General features: G+C 37.3%; 1 protein-coding gene across 7 annotated transcripts; it reads right to left on the bottom strand.

Annotated features, from left to right (window-relative positions):
* Positions 1 to 140: 140 nt before the first annotated feature.
* Positions 141 to 25,010, bottom strand: RPAP3 (RNA polymerase II associated protein 3). Of its 7 annotated transcripts, none has more exons than XR_008235520.1 (18): positions 24,555 to 24,776; positions 23,086 to 23,244; positions 22,357 to 22,497; positions 21,757 to 21,879; positions 19,753 to 19,880; positions 19,002 to 19,123; positions 18,559 to 18,629; positions 17,489 to 17,620; positions 15,966 to 16,093; positions 14,172 to 14,293; positions 13,679 to 13,749; positions 13,406 to 13,522; positions 11,150 to 11,361; positions 9,778 to 9,973; positions 9,027 to 9,124; positions 7,545 to 7,645; positions 4,042 to 6,432; positions 141 to 3,047 (listed from the first exon to the last, which is right to left on the bottom strand). XR_008235520.1 is itself a non-coding variant. In XM_052789422.1 (17 exons), the coding sequence occupies exons 2-17, from the start codon at positions 23,236 to 23,238 to the stop codon at positions 6,341 to 6,343; spliced, it is 2,007 nt and encodes a 668-aa protein (XP_052645382.1). In that variant the 5' UTR covers positions 23,239 to 23,244; positions 24,911 to 25,010; the 3' UTR covers positions 141 to 6,340. The 7 variants fall into 7 exon arrangements, 4 of the variants coding, with proteins under 4 accessions (XP_052645382.1, XP_052645381.1, XP_052645384.1 ...); XR_008235521.1 differs by having other exon boundaries at positions 141 to 4,209; positions 5,141 to 6,432; XR_008235519.1 differs by having other exon boundaries at positions 141 to 5,223; positions 5,835 to 6,432.
* Between the last annotated feature and the right edge of the window lie 95 nt (positions 25,011 to 25,105).

Here is a 25,105-nt window from a genome sequence, read left to right as displayed (position 1 = left end):
AAATTTAAACAAAAATGATGTTCTCCTTAAGCTCAATCAATGCTTGCAGATTTTTGGGTGAGAGATGCCAGCTTTACCAATCAATCAGACAAGCTTGTCCACAGAAGAATGAAACATGAAGCAGAAGAAAATCTCAGAGATCTGGCAAATTCTTAAGTATTTATTTAATGTCCTTTCTTTGTTACAGATTGTACGGAAAATATTCCCTAAAATGTTTTTACCCATCTGTTGAAAACACGCACATTTTCACTTAAATAATGCATTTAATAAGATGTAACCCTGTAATAGCCTTGCTAATTTTCACAACCACCAGAATCCAATCACAAAATGCAAAGAAATCTTGACACCAAGGTCAGAATTGGGAGTCCTCAAGGCTCATGTGCTACATAGCGTTACAAACATAGGCTTTGGCATACAGCAGTAGCTCATTACTTCCTATTTGAACAATCTGAACTTCAGGCTATTTTAGAAAAAGTTGGCAGCATTTCCACTTCCCAACAAAGACTGTGGAGTACACTTTTCTGAAGACAGCAAACTGTTCCCTATTTTTCCAAAAGTGGTAGCAATTTGTTAGAAACCAAGTTCAAGCACCACTTGTCAAGCTGAGTACTCAGCCTGGTGTAGCCAGAAAGACACCAGATTTCAACTTAAGGAGTCAGATACTATTCTCCTATCACAATCACAGCTGGGCAAATCAACCATTTAATCCTTCTCTGCTTTTTGGCAATACTCATACAGTCTGCCAATTCTTTAGGGAGGAAGCTGCCTCCAAGTACATGCCCTTGCAACCTGAATTACAAGCAGTCATCCCTCTAATACACATACAAGCAAAAAATCTGGGGTTTTTTTGTTTGTTTGTTTTTTGTTTATTTGGGTCTTTTTGTGGGTTTCCTCACTTAGACTCTGATCTGCTGCTCAGCTCATTGTGGCAGACCTGCCCAAGTATGTAGCCACAAAACAGGACTTTAATAGTTTATACAGAACATTAATCTGTCCTATCTCATCAGGCATCAGGACAAGGAAGACTTTCATATACTCAGTTGTTGGTTAATGTAATCAGTATTTGTGCTAACTGTACATTTCTTGCTTTAAAACCCAGGTAGACTTATTTAGTATGAAGGAACAAGGAATCCAATTTATCTTTTACCCTGCCACCTTAAACTTTATTAATGGAACAACTGTTGGAAGAGAGATTGGGAAGTCTGAAGTTTGAAGATGAAGTCTGGAAAGCAAACACTACTTCCTGCTACTATTAAGAAAGCAGAAGACTCCAGTGTATCCAACCACAACTGAATGCTGCAACAACTTGAATAGGAAGCAAGGAGAAAAAATTTAAAAGAAAAAAGAAAAAGGAATTCCCTTGGTTTCTACGCTGTACTCGCTTCAGTTTATAAAGCCAGACATTAGAGTGGAATATTCCTACAAAATGGAGCCTGAAGAAGTGGAGCTGTTTGAAGGAGCTTTCAGAAACAAAGAGCCTTGAGCAGAAATTTTTAGAAAACTAGAAGGAGCATTCAAATGACACTTTTAGAGGCTGAGCTGCTTGCAGCTAATGGCAGGAGGGGGAAGGCAGTGGAGAATACAATGTTTGGAACATGATGGAAAACAGAGAGGGCACAGTGAAAAGGAAGACTGAAATTCAGAGAGAGGGAGTCGGCACATGGTGACAGATGTAATGAGAAAGATCTGATACAAACGGTTCATGTGAAATAGTACAAAGAAAAAGGAACAGACAGATGCATAAAACCCACACAACTTCACTGCTGCAATCAGGCTGAACTGCATACTTAAGAGATGTGACAACAGTGAAAAATACAATTTCGCCTTTTATTCCAAAAGTTTTATTTTCCCTAAGCCTAACCAGCAAAGCAGATAAGGTCAGATTAATCACTAATGCAATTCCGGGTCCTTTGGCAGACTTGTACCTGCTAATATTAAATGAAGACTAGATTCAAACTTAGGACATGTTCCTGAGAGGTTAGGCTAGTTTCCTGCTCTCTCAAGGACAATCAATAAAGGTTTTTGGAGGGTAATTATATCCTCTGAATAACACAACCCTTGGAAATACACCTTAAGGAAGTTACTAAAGCATCATGCAAAGGCAGCAGTGATACAATGCAGTTCAGAACACCATTGGGTCTGTAAGATCCAAGAAAGAAAAATAGAGTGTGATTGACAGCTGCTACAAAAGAAAAGCTACAAGGTGAATCTTATCTGGGGAGAAGTGAGAGTCAACAAATGTTACATCCCTCTGCTTTTATTAAAGCCCTTCTTGCTATCCCTAGAAAAGCACTAATTTACTGAAAGAAAAAAAAGAACCCTAGTGGCAGAAGACTGGTATAGTCTCCTTGGCTTACAGTTACTATCAGGTGGGACATAGGCGAGGGAGAGGAAAGAGGATGTATACTTAATGCCCCAAATTCTTAGTTTCTAATACTGACAGTAGAGCAATCTCAAGCTGCCTAGACATCAGAGCACCTAAACGCAACTTTGAAAACTTCATGCACTTCTCTCTATTCTCTCTACTTCTTCCTCTGTTCTAACACTGCCCAGTAAAGTTTCACGGGAGGAAAATCTAAGGGCGGAAAAGGGTACAGACCTGGCAGTTCCCAAACAAATGGTATCAAGACAACGAGCTAAAATTATGCCAACAGAAAAAAGGATAGGAAGTGTAAAAAGGGACCAACCTGACCAACAAAGAGCTCTTCGACGATCTCGGAAGAGAAAAGCACGCAAGTAATGGAAACGAGGACAGGTTATTTAAGAATTAAGTAGGACCAACAAGAGAACACTGGGACCATATCAGAACTGAAAGAGGAAAACAAAATAAGCAGCAGTTGACAAGAGTAAGAAGAGACTGCAATGTAAATGCACCTGCATTAAAAGAAAAACAAGGGAAGTGTTAGTTATGCAAGGTGGAAGAAAAACAACTGACAGCTGATGACATTAGAAATGAACTGTTCAACAGCTGTTTTCACTGTAGTATTCCCCAGTGATGGCAACTGCAAGCAACTGTAGTCACATCATTGACAAAGGAAGATCTCTGCCTAGCAAAAAAAAGAATGGGTTAGAATGTAGGTTTCTTGAAGTTCGATGTTCACAGGTTCTCAGGGCCCCAAAGACTTCTCTATAAGGTATGTCAAATATTGGTATGTTAATCTTATATTAATGATATGTTAGAAAGTAGCCTCAAAACCACTAGTAATATTAGTTATATTTGAGAATTGGCAAGCTGAAATGCCTATTTTTAAACAGAAAGACAAGGAGAAGCAGCAAAAACTTCCTGACCAAAGTCAAGACCATTAATTTTTAATTCTAAAAAATATTTTGGAACAAGTACTCAAACTACATTTGTTTATGCTTTCCACAGTAACTGACACAAGTCAGGCAAGAATAAGTCACATTAAAATCCTTTCTTCCACAGTAGTGTAGTGACAAAGCAGTAGATGAAGTATCTTTATCTTGACATCTGACTATCACAGGACATTCTCATAAGACAAACACAACTCACATTAAACTATTACTGTATGAACGCAGAGCTAGCTAGAGTTATCAGAAAGGAAAAAAAATAAAGTCACAGTCTACTGTCAAAACAGAAAGCTGTAAGAATATTCTGCAGAATTATGTTCTAGGATCAGTTCCATTGATATTCTAACAATCTAGATGATGAAATCAATAGACAACATGGAGTTTGAGTGTCTCCCAGATCTACTGGAGGACAATATTCAAATTAAAAAATGATCTTGATGAGTTAAGTTGTCTAGAAAAATATAACATTTAATACTGGTAAGTAATGGAATCATTCAAAACTCAAGTCTGAATCAGTCGCTGCAGCAAACATGACCTCAGATTTTTGACAATTTGAATGCCATAACATAGCAAAGGGCTATAAAGTATTCCATACTGTTTAATTGCCTCACACTATTTACCTCAGACTTTTTTCCCCTGACACAATAGGGATATAACGACTGAGAGAGTGTTGGATTTAAAAAAAGAACAAAAAAAATCCCCTTCTCCCCCCAGAAAGAATTCTTGACTTACTTCAGATCTACGAATCTTCTCCATGTTTCATTAAACTCATCAATTCGGAGTTCTGGCAAGCTTTAACAATTTAGAAGGGAAAAACACTGCCATCTCCTGGAGCAAGTGAAGCTTGCAGTTCTCTGCCTGCCTGCGTTCTGCTCTCCATCTTGCATTGTTTTCTATGCACTGAAAAGTAACCTCAGGGACTTAGCAAGTCACCATCAGATGTTGCCTTTAGAAATACATCAAAAGGCTACAGTAGCATACTGCTTGCAAGATAAATCTTGGTGGCCTAAGTTCAGTAGCAACATGAACCAGATCTACCCACCTACCTCACCACATTCTACATGCTTGAACAGATTCCTTTCAAACAGCCCTCCTTACCACATACAAATCCTGAACAGAAGTCTCTGTAAAAGCAAGATTGGGACCAGCCTATTCTCATTAAAAGCATAGCAGCCTGGATGGAGTTGTAGGTGACTCTTGGCCTACAGGTGTCAAACCCTTCTGCTATCATCTTGCTTTTACTGTCAAGGATCCACGTTACAATCACATGTTTTCATCCAACAGCCTTCAAGAAGCAGCTTCTGAGAAAGCACCAAATGCTCGATTAGTATCACCTAGTCAGGCATACACCTCTGCTCTACACTGAACAACTCATAACAGTCCATAAGAAGGTATGATGTATCTACAAAGGTGTATAAAATTACTTCAGTAACTACACCCCCCGCTTCTATTAGTGACAGGAGTATCCCTGATACATTATCAGAAGTGCTTTACAACAAGGGGAAGAAATAGCCAGTTATGAAGTAACTTGGGACACACCTAGTAATAACAGTTCATATTGTAGGTAAGCTGCAAGCAGTGTTACATAAAGGCTCTTCCATTTCCCCAATAATGCTGACTATTCTCCTAGTGCTCAGTTCCAGTTTCTAATTGGAAGCTACCTTAGGGATCTAGTGCTCCATTCATGCCAGTTGCTACTCAGCCCAAGGATGTAGCTCAGTTACTTTTTTTTTTTTTTAACCAGATTATATCTGAACTAGGATATTACACAGCTGCAAATGTTTTAAAATTAGTTTTCTAATACTGACTACATAGAAGATAACATTCATACCTTTTCCTATTAATCCATATTGGAAGTTTGAAGTCTTTTTGAATGCTATAGCTGTTTAATCATTCCTCTGAAAAAGAGCACAACTACCAAAACAAAAGCACTAATGTCAGAAGGCTTCCACAGTCAGAGAAGCATCAGTAAAGCACAAGGGCTGAATCAGGATGAAAGCAAGCTGACAGAATATTAGTATGAGCAGGATGAGAGAGACAGCAGTCAAGCCTAGAGACACAAGCAAATTTTTAGATGCTGCTACTTGGATACTACAGTTAAGTCTTACAGTGTACTTCACAAGTGCTGTTATTTCCTTCTTCTGGTCACGTGAACAGTATGAATAGTTTATTATGCCTACTGCTATTTCCTGTCTCATCTAAAAATTTCAGGTGATTTCATGCCTTTGCCTTCTTCATACTGGAAAGGTATTCTGCTCACCTTCCTGAGGCTTCTTGAGGGCTTTACCTGGTTAGGAACAACTGACCCAAAAAGATAAGTTTCATCAGAATATTTTAAAAGTACTCTCCGAAGAAAACAAAAAGTGATTTTCCCCTATACTTTTAGTTTCATCCTACAGTATTTGGCTTCCTTCTATTCTGCAATTACAGTTGAGGTTCACAGGAATACCTCAGCTGTCAATGCTAAAACTCAGCTTTTGGGTAAACTCAAGCAAAAGAATTCTGGAATTTTTTGGCCATCATACCTCAGGTTTACTTTGCACATTACATATTCTGATGTGGTGTATCCTTAGAGAAGAATAACTTTGGCACCTTAATAAAAAAAAAAATCCTTAAAAATTTAGTATCTTTAATTCAACATTCAGTTTATTTTCTAAAATAAAAAACGCGCACATTTGTAATATACACCATTTGATTCTTACCAAAGACATGTTTATAAATAATTTTTTTTTTCCTTTTAATAAAGATCTCTATCTACAGTCCCAATCCTGAATGCCAATCTGCCCAATTGTTTTTTAGGCAAACAGATTCCACTGAAGACAATGTACATCTGTATTGTTTCAGGTGCTGGAAAGCAAATGTACCTGCAGAAGTAAATAATTATCTCTTCAGGCACCTGCCATTTGGCTAAACCAAGTTTAAGAGTTTCATTACTTATACAAAAGAAACAAAATTCCAGTCCTTACAGGCTTCTTCAGCTGATTTCCACACAAAAGAAGTACGGAAACAGAAATTTACATCAGTCACCTCACTAGGAGAAAATGCCATATTTCTTCTCCAATTCTTCAACAGAAGTATCTTTCAATCCCATGTGGTTCACATGATTGAACAATACCTGTGTAACTGTAAAAGAAAATCCCAACATAAACTGTTATTTTTGTTATCCACACTCTTAAGGTAAATTAGCCCAATTCTTCCCTCAATGAGAGTAAGGGTTGGATTATATAGCTGAAATGCAAGTAAATTTTTAGAACTACTGAGAGGATGAAAAAAAGTAGCAAAGGGAAGCTCTCACTTTGTTTTGATGCCCATGAGCCACCTAACATTTCCTTAAACAGGTATATAATCCTGACAACATAAACAGACAACTTTTATTTTGTTTACTATCTCGGCATTATGCCATTACATGCAGAAGATAAAAGTTAATGCCAGATGGCAGACAAAGCTTACATCAGGTTAAAGGCATGAATGCAATTCATAAGAGGAATTTACTTGCACTCCAGTACGTCAAACAAGTAATTTTATTTTAAGGAGATTCACATATCAAAATTTTCAAAGTATAATGGTTATTAGGGAAACTCAGCTGTAGATAGTAAGTTCAACATTATTTGGTCACAGAGGAATGTTTTGCTTTTAAGTGTCTCACTGTTACATAGTCTCTCTGGTGTTTTAAATAAAGAAAATGTTTGAGACAAACCCCACTGTTATAAACCATGAACCCAAGTCAATGTCAACCTGAATTGCAAACTAATTTAAGTGATGCCTCAAGAACAGGACAGACGACCAGGCTGAGTGGTTTAGAGACGTTTGCATTCTTTTTGCCAATTGTAAAGTCAGGATTGCCAAGAAATGGTCGTAAATTGTGGAAACTGTAATTTGGACACTTTGCATCTCAGATATAAGATTTCATACAAATTCACAGATTTGTAACATTACCAGCTACAAACTGAAATGCTAGAGAAGCTTAGTTTATCAGACTAAAATGCAGTAGTATTACTGATAAAAACAAAAGGATTTAGCTGTAGTTTTCAAGTCTTAACAATTAATAAGGAATCAAAAGATTAAGAAAAATTACATTCATATTAACTTCTAAAGCAATCAAAAAGCTAGACAACTAATCTTAACTGATTATTACATGGAATAAACCACAAGAATAGCACTAAATTTTATGTATTTTTTGCTAGATTCTACAGTATCACGAATGAAGTTTAAAAAGACACTACCAAATTACTTACTTTTTTTCTCTGAGCCCGACATAAACATTACTGCCATATCGAATCTTTTTAATTCAGATAGCTTCTGGAGGATTTCAAGGATGAGAGATGGCTCCTCTTTCCTGAAGAAGATTGTTAGAAATATAAAAATAACTACTGTTGATTAGAAAGATTCAGTAGCTGCAAGCAATATTAAAGACTTGAGGAATAAGAAATTAAAGGACCAATGGAATTCCCTTCTCTGCCTCTCTCATGTTCCCTGCCTTTCCCATCTTTCCTGTTCATTCTTCCACCCACGAAGCAGAAAGTCAACATCCAGAAATCTTTATGCAAGTATCATTCTGATACAGAGAAGAGTGAAGAAATATAAAAACCTAGACTGATGCAAACTGACTGCTGTTCATGTACAGAATAGCTGCTTATAGGTTTTAATGCTTACACCTTGCCATAATGTCACCATTTCTTATATATATCGGGGTGTTGTGAGGGGAAGTAGCACCTGTGGTCATAGGAAGCTCAGCAAAAAGCACCACATTACGGTTGCCATCATTTTTATCCATGCAGAAAATTCCTAGATTGTGTTCATTTTACATTTTTCTGGTCAACAGTAAACAGGCAGTGCCTTTGTTACAAATACTAACAACAAGTAGTATTTTTCTTTTGTATCTCGTCCTGTCTCCCTCCTGAAACGTCTTTCACCTTACTGCAAACAATTTCAACTTCCTTGCCTTTATGTGTCATACCACCAAATGTAGGACTGTATCTCTTGAGATGTCATGTTTCACCCACAGGATGGATATCTACTTTTAAAGCAACCAAGGGAAAGGCTAACATTGATTTATGTTTGCTTTTCTCCATAAAACACCTTAAAAACATTCTGAGTGTGTGCTCTCAGACAGAGTAATTCAGAGAAGCGATACACTGCCTCTGACAGGCAAAATGAACTTTAAGACTCAAATGGTAGCACGGATAGAAATTTCAAAAATAATTGTCAGGTCCTGTCTTATCAGAACTTCTAGCTCCAATACACATTTACTACAGGCTACTGTAAAATGCTAGCAGGTAATTAAAAGCCAGAATGCATCACAGTAAGCACTGCACAAAAATGAAAACCTCTGTATTTCTCAGCTTTAGAAAGTTAATATAGAAAGCTAATATTGTGCAATTATATGTGATAATAGAACATACACAGTAATATGAACAAAAATTATTTCATACAGTCTAATATTCAGTTTCCAATGCTATTTAGCAGAGTTGAATTCAACAGCATACAGTAAAGGCTATTTATTTCTTTACCTCTTTTCTATCTGATTTTTCAAGATACATTTAATTTCTTAAGAAGGAAAAATTGAATCATTCCAATTATTGCATCATGCTCATGTAATGCTGCATGCTGGAAATAATTTTGTAAGCCCAAGGGTAGGGCTAGGGAGAAAAAAACAAAAAGGGCAAAAAAACAGAATAGCAATAAGCGATGGAAAACAAAGGAGGAGTTAAACTTACTCAATGTAGAAATCATGTAGAATTTTCAGTATCTGGTTAAACAAGTCTGGATCTAAGGATTTCTGGAACAGTTTTGGATAAAGTGAAGGCTCTATTTGCTTTGGAAAAATTAAAAAAGCGTTATTTTTAGGCAAAAAAATACAGTTGAGTCATGAGAATGAGAAATGAGTTTTTAGGATGTCTTGGACAATGCTGAACTGCATGAAAGCAAAAAAAAAGAAAAACAAATCACTTGCACTATTTGACATTGAATATTAATTTGGGTTTTTTTTGTGATGACAATTGGTAACTGCTTTTAGAAGTATTCTAAGCAATTTTTTTTTGCAAAATATATATAAGAAGTACACATTAAGTAGATTGATGCATTTCAAGCATTTGTTCAGTTTAAAGAGATAAGAATGTTGCTATGTCTAATTACCCTAGAAGCATTAATTTGAAAAATTAGAACTTAACATGGTTACTAACATATTTACATCTTTACAGAATCAGGGCCTATGTTTGAAAGAAGATACAGATTATGCAGAGACTGTACTCAAAGCGAGGTAAGTGAAAAGTCAGGCACAAGAGAAGAAATACTCAAATGTGGATCAAACTACTTAGAATTACTTGAAGGCAATTAAAGCAAGGGACTATTGTACACTGTTAAGACACTCTAAACATAGCTACCCCTTTCGACCTAAGTTTGCACTATTTCTTCAATGTCAGTTGAAGAAACTGTCCAAGCACTGTCAATCAATACTACGTTTCATACCTTCAGGTACAAGTACATATTTTCTGGGCAGTCTTTCAACTTCCTGAAGTCAGACTCAAGCTGGAAAGAATTTGCAGGAATGGCAGGGACTGGAGAAGCAGATGTAAATGACCTTTTGATTTCTTTTTCTCTCTGTTTGTTCACAGGGAAAGATGGATGCAACATTGATGAAATTCCTTTCACACTAGCAGGAAGCCTGCAGAGAGATTTTGAAACACAAACAAGAAAACATTTAAGGAAATCTTACCCTGAGACCTAACTGGAGATCCTTCAATTCATTTAAAATACCAACAAAATCTTTAAAAATAACGGGGTTTAGTTTAAGCAGGTGTCTAAAAAAAAACCTTCAAATTATGGAAGCTTTACACTTGATTCATCTTTTCTAAAAAAAACCACACCTGCAAATACTTACAAATATACTCAGCCTTTCTCTACTTTGTTTCTGGAAATAACTGCACTTTATGGTACAGATTCCTACCATACACAGCTGCAAAAAAAAATTACATTTTCTGCAAGTTCACGATGCACAACAATAACACGTCAAACAAACAAACTGTTTTCAACCCTGATTGCAGTGGAGCTATTTTTGTCCTATAATTTGTCAGTTCACTCCATTTATTTTTCAGGAGTTATAAAATTGTTAAAAAATACACTTTTTTCTTCTACACTTCACAGTAAATCCATCTGACTGAGCTGGAAAAGGTGGGTGCGAGACGGTCTTTCTCATAGAAATTCTTCAATCAGAATTCCATAAAAAGCATTTACTGTTAACAGAACAAGATGATGACAATGCATACAGAGTTTTCCTCAGCAGACAACAAGTAGAGTTCCAGCAGGGGAAAAATTAGGATAGTGGCTTCTATACTTCAGCCTAGTTTCAGCCAGCCAGACTTGAGTTTGCCTAGCTAATACAGTGGAACTTGGAGCAAACCTGAAGTTATCGGCTGCCTGCTCAGCAGAGGGAAGAGTGGTGACACTTTCATCTGCTCCTTTTCTCTCACGTAACTGGTGTGCAAAGACTGTTTGAACTCTGCTCAGAATCTACTCTAAAACATTACAAATAAAAAACAGCTAGAGAAGATGAAGTGCACAAGGAAGAGATATGGCATACAGGAAAATATTATGAATTCTTTATATTGGAAATGTAAGAACAAGACTAGTTTTCCATCTGACAATAAATAGATCATACTTGTCTCAACCACTCCATGACAGAAGAGGTAGATGTGTAATAACTACAGTTTCTTTGAATATCTTTTTTGATTCAAATTCTCCAAAATATGTTTGATACCTCATCACATGTAGAATCTGAAAATGAAGATTACATTTCAACTACATTTACTTTTTAAAAGAGGATCAGAATTTTTGTACTCACTGTAATGGTGATGTATCACTGATTTCTTCTATTTTCAAGTGCTTTGCTTTTGGAATGTCCGTTGTAGTCAACTGATCATCCTGATCTAGATTCTCTGTTGCTTCAACACTCATTGAATTCCTCCAGTTATTGACTAAAGAAGTAGTGCTGGGCAAATCACTGTTTGGTGTGTCATCATCAATTTCTTCAATGGCTATTCTTTGCAAAGGCTTCTGAACAGAACACATACCTCATGTCACGTGTAGCCTCAACATCAGTGTATATACAAGCCCCAGATAAACAGCTATGTTTAATTTTAAATAATTTCATGATAACCAGTTTCATTCGTAGTGGTACACATGGAAGATACTTTCAATCAAGATAAATGGCAAAAAAAAGAAACTTTATTACATTCTGGAGGAAGCCTTATATGACCATTTTATTGCTTTACTCTCATAAACCAGTGTATCCTTACTCTAGAGGATCTCAGAATCTGCATTCTGTTTTCCCAGTTATAAAAAATATTTTTTTTCCCCTACTAAGGTTGAATGGGCAAGGACTACCATGTATTTTGACCAATGATCTGGTCAAGCTTTGTAATTTAGCTAAACAAGTAAGTATCCAGCAACACATGCCTTCACCCTCAACTTAAAATTTTGAGATAAATATCTGTAACTTAGCCCTGCTGGTTGACTAAGTTACATACATTGCAAGGCAATTAATTCCACCACTACAGGTCGTGCTAACTAAAATGCTTCGGCTTGTTTAATCTCTGCATGATCACCACTATTTTTGACCTTCACAGGTCTTACAAGGAAGCACCATGGGGAGCGGGGGGGGAGAAAAAAAAATTCATCACCTTTTACTTTGGAATTTCATTTCCTGAACATGAACATAGTATATATTGGTCAAGAAATACAGATGCAAATACACACAATTAAACATACTCAACAATTTAGAGTTCTAGAAACAACAGATTTCTCTGTCCAACTCTAACACAATCCCATCATAAGTCTTCACTGCAGTTTGCAAGCTGCTTTAAATCATGCCAAAAAAACCCTGTCTTGTTGGTGTATTGACAGATGATACACGGCTTGCTTTGACAATATACCATGTTATCATTGTGCTAAGACTGGGAGGCTGCCTGTGGGTATGAAACGAAATTACAGTTCTCTACAATCCTTGGGCAGTACTAAAAGCATAGATGGTTCATCTATACTTTGTTCTACCTTAAAGAATAACAAGGAAAAAACAGTCAACCTAGTATCTCCACTTAATTTAGAAGCCAAACTGAAAACTCAGTATAATTGTCTATTGTATTTCAGCTACTTTACAACAGATTCATTTAGGTTTCAAGAAATATTGTATCTGGTTATAGAGAACGCATAATACTCCCCGCCCTCCCCCAAAAAAAGGATCAAAATATCACACATTTTCTACTAAAACTATCCACCTGAATTATATATATTTAATGGAGATAAACAAACGTTTTGAAACCATCAAGAGCAGAACACTACAGTACTCCATACAAAGTGTGAGCATGCTTTGTATTTTCACAACTCACTGCTGAATGTATAAAGATTAAATGTACTAAAAGGGGAAGCCTAATACATAAAGAAAGCTAATATTACTCCCTGTATTACCGCGTTTTGCCATGTGCAACTCATTAATCTGACTATAACCACTGGTAATTCATAGTCCAAAAATACTGCTTCTTGAAAACCAATACCCAGCTATTCTACAGTTTATGTGAATGAAAATGCGGGCTCAAGGCTTCTGCAGCAGGCCTGGGTGACACCAGCATATCACATGGGTAAGCACCATGTCTTGTTACTTCTACAGCTGCTACAGAAACTGTAAACAGCAGATAAAAAGAAGGGAAGTTTACCCAGAGCTTTCTTCAAATCTGCAATCAAGCACAGAGACTCAACTGCCTCCCCTTTACTCTTGACTGCAATGTTACCTCTGGACCCAGGACAGGGTTGTGGGGTTGCCTCCCCGTTTCATATTATAGATATGGGCGTACACCATGTTGCCCGAGTGTGGTACTGCAGGCTGAATGCTTACACCACTGCTACTGTTACACACACATGGCAATGCTCAAGTTACGTTCTTGAAAAATATCAAAAGAGTAAATCTGTAAATTTTGGGCTTTCCACAGGCAAGATGTATCTGTCAGGAGTTAAGTCTACATAAATAAGCAAGAAGCGTGTTTTAACTTTAAGCTCTACCTTTCCCATCATTACAGAAAGCAACTCACAAAACAAAACAACTTACTGTTGATTTCAGGTGTAATGGATTATCAATCAGTTTCACTATATTTTTTATTTCTGTTTCTTTTATCAATATTGCAGGATATTCTTGATGAGTCCACTGTTCTTTCTCAGCTAATTTCTGGAAAGAAAAAAAAAAAAAAAAAAAAAGAAGTTGTCCAAAAGATAAAAAGTTTGAGGAATAATTATAAGGTATGTTAAAAATTATGTAATAAAGAATGAAAACATACTACTACTATAGGCTTACCAAAAAAAAAAAAAGCACAAGTATACATACATTCCTTATTTTAGTGAGTTCATTTATTGCTTGTTTATTTCCAGGTTCCAGCTTCAAAACAGCTTCAAAATCTGAGTGAAAAATAACATATGAAGACCGTAGACGTTTCAAGTTACAAAGTAATCCTGGCAAATTTTTAAACCTTCTATTTTCCTCTCACAGCTCTAAAATAATTAAAGGCAGGTAAGTCATCCTAATGCTTACAACATGACCTAGTTTTTAAACACATTTTTCAAACTATTTCTTACTACTTATCATAAGCAACAATAGTTGTAATTTCACACAAAACTGCCTTCTGATCATGTGGATACCAACACAAAAAACTTTATACATATTCAGTGAAACACAACAAAACCCCACCATTCTTAACTTTTGCACTGATAAGCTCAATTAGTCAGCAATTGATTTAATTTCTATTAGAAGATTAAAAAAAATCAGGATGTCCTTATGTTCATCTCTTACCTATCACACTTTGGCTAATTCAAAGTCATACCTTGCATAGCTTCTTTTAGCTTTCCAAGAGCAACTCTGGCAGCTCCTCTTCTGGCAAAGGCTTTAGAATAGGAGGCATCTAAGAGCAGAGCTTGTGTACAGTCATTTTCTGCCTCTTCATATCTCAACAAAAGATTAGTACAAAATTAATAAATCAGTTTCAAGAGGCAGTTTCAACTGAAAAGACAGAGCTACCCAAAACAACTAAAATATGAAGACAGATCTTAATTACCTATATACATATAAATACACATCACTGAGCTAAAATGTAAAATAAAAGCAAACATATAAAATATGATTTCTCAGCACCTTGAAATTTCAGCCAAATCTTTTGGTATCTCATGACACACTGCTGACTCGCTTTTTATCATCACAGAGAAATTCACTTCGTCTGTGAAAATAAACACTTAAAGCCTGTCAGAGTCGAGTCCACTTTAAACATTAGATAGCCTTAAAATGAAAGTCAGCATCATAGCTTTGTACTTCTGAAAACCAGAAATACCGTTACAAACAAGCAAAAATACAACAAAGGAGAAGCAAGCATATATGAGAATAAATTTCTCTAAATCTGAATTTCTGCGACTTGTCCTTAACTATTTCAGAACGAGAAGTCAGTATATCCTTGCATTAAAGTAATTTGCTTCATTGTAAGATCAAACTTCCTCATCCCAGTTATATTTAGTTGTATTAGATCATGATTCCACTATGTGCATATTAAATTATTTTCATTCATTCCTCTTCTCCTCCTTCAATCTATCATTAAATTTATGGAAACAGTATTTTCTTTTTGCAGTTATCAGTTCTAGAGATTTATAAGAATACCAATGAGCTTCTGTTGCCTTTTATGTTTGGATCCCCTCTGAAAGGTAAAGACCCATGATACACTGATTTATCATACAGAATCAATTTGCTTGCTTGGTTGTTCAATTAAAGTATCACTTCCTCTGATTCTCTGAGAACATTATTTGCATTATGTTGTCCTCTATGGCTTCAGTACTACATTATAAACGTTGTGTCAGAAATACTACCTGTGAAATCTATTTTATAATCTCATAATTGGAGATCAATGTATTGCCTCTACAGATACCCAGCCACGTCATGTTAGAACAGATGACCAACATAATGCTCAGCAATCTGCTTCTCATACTACCAGTTTAAAAGGTTTAAACTACCATACCATCAGGGAGTCAAAAAAAATTCAGACTTCAAAAACGGTCATATGGAATTTCTCTCACTTGGTAGAAAGTATGCATTTCCCACTGCTACTGGATTATTTGAATAAAGCTTAATTAAAAATAAACTAACTACACATACATATCTCCATTAGTGGAGTTAAAGGAAAATATTTTAAAAGATGACAACTTCCAGAAAAAGCTCCTGTCCATTCCCTTTGAAGTCAGAAGTTATAATCCACTTCTTTTTACAGTGCAACATTTAGTAGCTGACTGGGTTTTATAGCCAAAAAAGACAAAAAGCTTTGGGCAGGTCCTTTGAGAACGGTGAATATCTAGAATTTTACACACACAGAAGAATGAAAATCAAACTTGAGAAACTGTTTCATACTGATGCTTTTTATTCTCTCAGAATTTCTTTCCTGCGAAATGCATTGTCAGATCACACATACCGAGTTGTTCTCTCTCCCTTACTGTTTTCAATACAATTTATTCTACACTGAATTCTAAAAAGAATTAGAAGGAGTGACAGTAACTTAAACTGAGTGAAAATCTACTGGTTCATTCTTCCATCTAGTTCACAACAAAGAAAGAAAAGGTACAGCACAAGCAATCCTACTTACTTTTCAATCTTTAGATAGGCCATGGCTCTGTTAGCTGGCAGAAGCGCATTGGTGCCATCTGCTGCTATACCACGGGTATAACAGTCTATTGCAGTCTCATACTTTCCTTCTTTGAAATAACCATTACCCTGTAATATTTACGTCAGAAAAAAATAGCGTTCAGAAAAATCTAGTGCAATGAGCTCTTCTTATCCTTTTTAGTAGATAGGGTCACAATATCAAGAAAATGGATCACAAAGCACACCCGCATCAGGGCAGATATTTATGGCATATTTCTTCATATCTAAGCTTGGAGGCAGACCACCAAAAAAAAAAAACCCCTTAAATTTTTTCTAGTACTTCAAGGATAAAAAAATTTTGCTACATGCATAGTTTAAGTGCAGACTTACAAATCTATAGCTTGTGATTTATCTTTACTCTTGATGTGCAGGATAAGCCACCCTGTACCTCCTGAATTTAAACACAAGCTGAACCTTTACAATTCCCCTTTCAGGACAACTTTCTGTACTGCACAAATCCATCTTTATCCTGCTACATCCATGAAACCATTACCCTCAAATATTACTTGGGCCCAAATGTTGCTGTTATTTTCTAAGTAATGCTCCATACACAAAATTACATTACTTTTGTTTGTTTCCAAGAGACTAAAATTATCTTTTGCATCTCAGTACTAATACAAAACCATGTATTATCTTCTCTGCTACTACTGTACTCACTGGCAAAAAAAGTGAAGGCCACAGCTCAGATGTTGCCAGGAACAGGCCCCACAGTGAGTCAACTCTGCTACCAATGAAGTATTGCACTAGACTGAAATTTCTTTTCTGTGGCCTCTTCAAACTTTTGTTCCTTTTACCTACTTAATGTATACTTTCATTTTTTTCCTGCTAATTACCTCTCACAACCACTACAGGAAAGCTGAATATTGATAAAATGTCAGAAGTTAAATAGCTAGGTAAGAAAACAGAGAAAATTATGTTTTAGTTAATAATGTTGTTTCTTAATTGCAACAGTCAGGAGAAGGAGAAATCAATAAGCTAACTGTGAGTCAAGACCATGTATCCAGAAATACATTTTTATTGCCATTGCTGCCTGCACTCCTTGAAGTCCTTTTTATAACTACTTCTCACCATGTAATCAGAGGTTTGAAAACACAAGAAACAGTCCACAACTCTATTTGGACAAGCAGTGGTGTAGATGCATATAATACTGGATAAATGGGATCTTTGTATAACAAAGTTCAAGTTCTACTTATCTTACTACATATTTGAATTCTATCATATACAATTTGGGCTGTAAAAGCTACCTTGCGTAATTAATCCTCCGGAAGAGTCTCAACAGAACTCACTGTCCCCCTCCCTCTCTATAGAGCCCAAAATGGGAAACAATTAAGGTTATATCAAGGACACTATATTTATGAAGTTCAAGACAGTATCGGGTTTAATTTACACATTTGCATGCTAATAGCACAACACAACACTCTTCTTCGCTAGTTCTCTCCTGTTCCACCAGAACCTGTGACTTACCAGATCTTTCTCTGTAATAGCCTTCTGCTTGAGCTGCTGGTCTTCAATGCGCTGCTTCTCTTCGTCCGTTAATTCTGGTCTGACCGCAACTTCTAACTCTTTCTGTTCTGAACTTTCTTTTGATGACAGAGCCTGCAAAGATGTAATTTTTTTCCTCAGTATTTCCCCCACTTACACATTTTCAGAACATAAAATTACGACAAATTCTAAACTTTTAAGATGAAAAAAATCTGCCAAGCATTTTAACAGAATTGCCTGTGTCATAAGTTGAATGCAAACTGAAGAGACCATTCTACATTGTTCTTGAAAATGTTATTTCTATGAGGGATGGCGAGTCAGAATATTACTTGGTAAATAAAAAGTATGTAATTTCTGAAGCACAATGTAAAATGAACCATGGAACCTGTCTATATATATTCCAATTCACAAATCATTTATTTCTTCAATTACTGGAGACTTTGGGTCTTCATTCTGAAAATAAATTTTTCAAGCACTTTCAAAATACAGCACACAGTAATGACAGGTGGGCTTATATTTACTAAGATCATCATAATCAACATTCTCTCCCTGTCATGAAAGGGATCAGCCTTGCACTAGAGTATTATGTTCTGCCAGGCTTAAACCCACTTTCTGGTTTGGCAAACCACAGCCAGCAGTGCGGCTACAAGCAGGCTAGCAGTTTAGCTTTACGGCCAAGAGAACACACAGGTTCTGTCATATGTAGTGCTACCTTGTACCAAAATACTAAGCATGACTGAAAGAAACATTAACACAGGAGATAGAGAAAACATCTGAGGGAAGATTTTAAAAAACAAAAACAAAAAACAAAAAACACAGATGGTGCACACATCCAGTCTTAGTCTGCTAATCCACCATTACAATGATGTGTGCATGCATGCTAGTTAATCTGGAAGAAACTCAATTACAGATTTTAACCTCAGTGAGCTTCAAATGCTAGAAAAAGCTCATGAGATTTTGTTGAATTCAGTTCTTGTTATAAATATAAGTTGATACAGATACAAACTGAACAGGGTGTATTAATTTATGTTAGGGCCTATTAATCTTATTACCTGATCAATTTTCTTCAGTTCACTTTTTGCTTCAAAGTTGTTTGCATCCAGCTCTAAAACTTTTTCATAATCTATCAGAAGATCAGAAAACAATGTTTCAGGTAGGAACTACAGGCTAGTAACCAGAGTATAAAATAAGAGCACTCTTTTGAGATAACCCTTTTTTGTAGTTACCTAAAAAGCCAGAGATACTACAAAGAACACATTATTCAAAGATATTTAAAGCTGAATTATTCTATAACTTCTAATACCTACAGTAATCATTTAAACCTGCTGCTTGAATTTTACCTTGCCAGAAGAATATGCGATATGGTTATTTCATTTCTTTGTTTACAGGAAATGAAAATTAAATTCCTACAACAAATAGGCAAATCACACAAGCTTTAATCAAGCAGACAGACAAACAGTTTGTATGTATTTTAAGAATTTTGAAAAAGACCCACCTTCTTTAGCACCTTGAAGATTTTTCAAAGCAAAGCGAGCAGCCCCTCTTCTGGCATAAGCCTTTGTGTAATTTTTATCTAAAGCAAGTGCTAAATTGCAGTCAGATTCTGCAACAGAATACCTATCAAAAATATGAAAGAGTTAGTTTGGACACATCTAGGTAACAAACCCCAAAACTTCACCCAGTTAGATTACTCTGAAGCTTTACAGGTTCTCTCTAAAGTGGAAATCTTACATGCTTCAGAAGGGGCACAGAACAAGTATTTAAACATCTTTCAATTCAGAATACATTAGAACAGGTGAGGAAAACAGAGGTCAACAATCTCTATTGCAACAGAAAGAATAACCAACTCTCCTATACCCTTTCTTCCCCCAAAACAAATTAGAGCCTTAGAAATAGAGCTCTCTGAATCTGAAAGGCAAATTAGATACTGAACTTTTTCCTCCCTCTTTTTTCTTTTTTCTTTTTTTTTTTTTTTTTTTTTTTTTGAAGTCTTACACTGAAACACAGAAGACAGTGAACTTCCAACATGAAAGCAGAGGAAAAAAAAGATGAGAGAGACTACCAGATTCCTTATCCTGGCAATTCCTATTTTACTTTGAAACTGCAAAGCAGATTGCAACAGCAGTCTTACACAGACTATATTATGGCAGGATAAATAATATAATCAAGACTTAAAACCAGACAAAAAATCTGAAGGTAGCATTCGAAAGAAGAAAATATTAAAGATTTAACAATGTAAGTCTTACTTTTTCATTCTATAAAAAGCCGATGCTCTGTTTGTGGGCAACACTGGATTGTATGGATCAGAATGCATGCCTCTAGTGTAGCATTTTATAGCTTCATCAAAGTTCCCTTGTTTAAAGTAGTTATTACCCTGTGAATAGAAGAAAGTCTTATTAGTGAAGTATACATTGACAGGCACATTACTAATTTTTGGTGAAAATTGGGCGTCTTTGCTTTCCAAGGTAAATATTCTCATTTCTGCCTCCTTTGGGACACAACTTTTATCTTGTGTGCTCTCAACTGCTTCACCGCAGCCAAGATGATAATAGTTAACGACATCTCAATTTCTCAGTGTAGACTGCAGATTATACATCAAGGAATTTCTACAGCAGCAGGGAAAGAAGGCAGATGTCACCCATGCAGACAATAAAAAACCCCTAAGAAACTCTACTGAAGAAAAGTATGGACTGACAAATGGTCTTAGGTGATTGTAAACAAAGAAGTGTCTCAGAACTACAGAAGTTGCCATACAAATAACTTAGCCTATCTCACATAGCAATGAAGCACAAGATAGGTCTTGCTGTATTCTACTTGCACAATAAAGTAAAACTGAACCAACTTGCCATTAGCAAGGCAGGGAAGACATGCAAGTTCGCCCATCATTCCCAGATGTAGTGGCCTCGCAAAGGAGCCAATCTTAAATTCTTCGTGATTTAGTTTGGGGCATTCAGACCTTGTGTTCAGGTAAACACCAGTTTGTTCCACATGGCAATTCTATACAGCAATCCAACTTCTCAAAGCAAAAAAACCCCACTACATTAATCATCATAAGTGCACATTAAGCAGAGTCTGACAGGCTTTGCTGCAATTGGTGATGAGAAGAAACAGAAACGCAGTGAGAATTCTGGATGTTGGAATAACGGGCAGGAAAACAGACATACAAAATTCCAAACAGGCAGTTCTTCCACCAAAGTGTAGTCTTAGTGGACAATCTTTTAAAAGAATCTACAAATGCTCCTATGTCTACCTTGCTACTCTGCAAATCAGAGAATCATAGAATCATTCAGGTTGGGAAAGACCTTTAAGATCATCAAGTCCAACCATAAGCCTAACACTGCCAAGTCCACCACTAAATCATGTCCCTAAGCACACGCCTTTTAAATACCTCCAGGGATGGTGACTCAACCACTTCCCTGGGCAGCCTGTTCCAATGCTTGACAATCCTTTTGCTGAAGAAATTTTTCCTAATATCCAACCTAAACCTCCTCTGGCGCAACTTCAGGCCATTTCCTCTCATCCTGTCACTAGTTACTTGATAGAAGAGACCAGCATCCACCTCACTACAACCTCCTTTCAAGCAGCTGTAGAGAGCGATAAGGTCTCCCCTCAGCCTCCTTTTCTCCAGACTGAACAACCCCAGTTCCCTCAGCCGCTCCTTATAAGACTTGTGCTCAAGGCCCTTCACCAGCTTCGTTGCCCTTCTCTGGACACGCTCCAGCCCCTCCATGTCTTTCCTGTAGTGAGGGGCCCAAAACTGAACACAGGACTCGAGGTGCGGCCTCACCAGTGCCGAGCACAGGGGGACGATCACCTCCCTGCTCCTGCTGGCCACACTATTTCTGATACAGGCCAGGATGCCGTTGGCCTTCTTGGCCACCTGGGCACACTGCTGGCTCATATTCAGCCGGCTGTCAACCAGCACCCCCAGGTCTTTCTCTGCCGGGCAGTTTTCCAGCCACTCTTCCCCAAGCCTGTAGCGCTGCATGGGGTTGCCGTGACCGAAGTGCAGGACCCGGCACTTGGCCTTGTTGAAGCTCATACAACTGGCCTTGGCCCATCGATCCAGCCTGTCCAGATCCCTCTGTAGAGCCTTCCTACCCTCGAGCAGATCAACCCTCCCTCCCAACTTGGTGTCATCTGCAAACTTGCTGAGGGTGCACTCGATGCCCCCATCCAGATCATTGATAAAGATATTAAACAGAACTGGCCCTAATACCGAGTATAACAAACAGTTATAATGCTATAACCTTTTCTTTCTCTGCAAGAGCTTTTTCTGCATCTATACGGATTCCATCTTCCTCAGAGTCTGATTCTGGAGATACAGAATCATGTGTACTATCTTCTTTATCAAGTTCTTCAAGTATTTTATCCTGAAATCAGATAAAAACAAATTATCTCATTAGAATTTAACAACACAAAATAAATCAAGACAGACTTTTAGGAGAACTAGTAGTGCATTTTTAAAAACTCTCTATTGCTTAAGTCCTCTTTACCGAGGAGTATTCCACACTTCAAAAGTAAGAGATCTGTCCTCTAATACTGCCAGCTGTGTTTAGTCTTATATTCTGTTAGAATTATGACCTTTTAATAGATGTATCATTAAAACTTTTTTTTTTTTTCCTTAGTCAAATTCAATCTGCTGGATGAAAGCACGGTCAATAGAAAACTAGTATTTCTCAATATCCCAAATTTTCAACCCATAACCTTTTTGGAAGAAAGCTACTTTCTATGTTCACACAGTACAATACTAACTTGTCGACTGAACTCTCAGGACAGGAAGAAAATCTTATTTAAGACAAAATCAACTGGGGATAAGACTCAGTTAACAAGCAAATATTCTGACTCACCACATCAAGTTTTCCCCATGCTTCATAATCATAAGACTTGATCTTGTTTTTCTTGTTTTCCTCGGTGGTTATCTTTGAAGGGACTTTACTTTTGCTTTTCTTCTTTTTCTTAAAAGCCCTGTTTCGAATTGGTGGCAAGTTCTAAATTGAAATAAGTAATTTATTATAAAACAGATGTGTGAAAGTCACTTGTATTGAAGAATCTATAGTACCTATATCCAGATACAGTATCTGTATCTACTCGCTAGCTTTATTTTAGAAATCCATCCAGCAAGCTGTTCTCAGGAACTCTACAAAACCACTAAGGACAGCAAGTATAAATCCTTCAATAGGCAATAATATCAAATATTACATGTATGGTACAAAGTTAAGTTTTAGAAGACAACTCTCTGCAGAGTATCACTGAAGTATCACATCAATACATTAAAAGTCAGCAATAAATAAGTAATACTGATGCTGCAAACCCAAATATTCTACCTGAAAATGATTAAAAATTTACTGGCCCCACCACCTCCAGAGGCTAATGCCCCACAGCTGTTGGTGGAACAGTTTACAGAGGAATCTTTGGTCTGCTTCAGATGGAGAACAAGTCAGCTGGGTGAGCTCATACCTTCTGTTCTGATATTTTAAGTCAACGCAGGTAATTTTGCTGAAGCAAAAAGTAACTACTATAAACACTATCACGTTACGAATAGCTCAGTTAATAGCGACTGGACTTGTGATTTTTACCTCTTCTGGGACACCACTCTGCTTCCTTAGTTCAGAATCCACTTCTTTAATATCTTTTTCCCAGCTCTCCAACTCTCTCATAAAATCCTGCAGCTCTTCAGCATTTTGCTTCATTTGCAGCTGTAGTTCTATCGCTTTATTTGGTGCACTCATTGTAATCTGCCGAATTTCAAGGAAAAAAACTTTCTAAAGAGAACTTGAAAGTATGTACTGAAGGAAGCTAGCTATTTCAAAATGAATTAGTCTGACCTGCGTGCAAGACAGGCTTCCAATAGCATAGGAGGAACATTAAATAGTAAGAGGCTAAGAAGAAACACAATTTAAATGTCTTTGAAAAAACGATGGGAAGCCATGTTATTTAGTTGAAACAAAGTATATCAGAACGAACAGCAACTCATGCTTTCCTAACTAAGTGTAAGGTAAAGGGCCCAAGCAGTCAATGAAAACCCTGAAAGTGATAACAAGGTGTTCCTAGTTTAAAGCAATTTATGCAGTGTTTCCCAGAGGACAGAACGAAGGAAAATTTAACACGTTAACATTTAAGTTTTAACTAAAACAAACAAACAAACAGATATACATGCTGCCTTGTATCTGAACAGAAACAAGCCATCTGACAAACCAACTCCAAAAAGCACTTTTGGCTCCTACAAGTAAGTACGTTTAAATATGCACACATTTTTAGCACAGGAATGAGTAAACGCATGAGGTGTTTTACTATGAACTCTAGTGAATTACAAGTCCAGAATATTCTTTGAATGTACGCATCCTTGTACGCATCTGTAGCCCTCCAAGTCCCTAAACTACTGTTTAATAATTACTAATACTTAATAATCTTCATAAGTTTTGTTGTCTTAATTTTAGTGTCTTAAGTGAAAGACATTTTATTATCACAGAAGTATCAAGTCACAAGTAAAAAGCAACCTTAAGAAAAGCCTTGGTTACAATTCAGGGAAAAAACCCCGACATTTGTACAGCCTGTAGCACAAAAAGCTGAAAGGATGAAGCAAACGTATTTTGAAAACAATCATGATGAAGTAATTCATGATGAACTAAATACAAACTTAGACAAAGCAAGCTGTGAATGGTTGATAACTGCAACCTCTTAACCAAGAGAGCTTCAGGATCAGTTACAATCTTCACGTAAGGATAGATAAGCTAGTCACAGAGATAGTACACACAAAATTTTTAAGGAAGAAAAAGGACTAGATTTTTTATTTATTTTTAGCATCCAGTAAGACAATAACCTAACAGCATAGACATATAACTATTTATGGGCCAAATGAAGCTAATGACTTCTGCAATGCAACATGCTGTCCATAATTACGGACAAGAGTCTCATAAAAGATGGAAAAACACACTGCACGATGACTAGTGAACTAACGCTCCCAGAGCAGAAGCGGTTTTTCACCCTCAGGAACAAGCAGCTGTGTAGATGCCCCGACGCACCAGTTGTGCTTCTCCCTAGTTACCTCCTACACGCAGGCGGTAACTTGCTTACCCTTAGCAACGTATTTTTTCCTCAAGCCTTCTCAATATTTGGCCCATTTGAAACAAAGCGAGAAAGTACTTCAGGCGAAGCCAAACCCGCCTACTTCCCATCGTGTTTGTAATTTTGGTGTTTATTGTATTTTTTTTTTTTTCCACTCGCCTCACACAGCTTAGCAGCCACCTTCGCCCCCCCCTCAAATTACAAACCAGGCCCTGACTCCTTCAGGCGCCTGCGGCGGGTCCTGTGGGCCACGGGGAGGCGGCACCGGGCCCGGCCGGACACCGGACACCCCCGGAATCCCGGGGACCCGTGACCCCGGTCGCGCCGCGGCCTCACCTGCGCCGGGTCCCGCCGCTTTCTGCCACCGCCACCGCCGCGGCCCGCTCGGCCGAGCCTCCTCCCAGAATGCAACGCTGCCCCGCTTCATCCGGCGGCCGCCGCTGCTCCGCGGCTCCTCCGGGCCGGCTACGCCCCCTCCGGTGACGTGACGGGGGAGCTAGCGCGGCGATTGGCCACCGGCCTCTTCCCCTT

Source organism: Harpia harpyja, chromosome 6 (assembly GCF_026419915.1).
Source record: "Harpia harpyja isolate bHarHar1 chromosome 6, bHarHar1 primary haplotype, whole genome shotgun sequence".
In the NCBI taxonomy this organism is placed as follows: domain Eukaryota; kingdom Metazoa; phylum Chordata; class Aves; order Accipitriformes; family Accipitridae; genus Harpia; species Harpia harpyja.
This window is presented reverse-complemented; position numbering and strand designations above follow the sequence as displayed.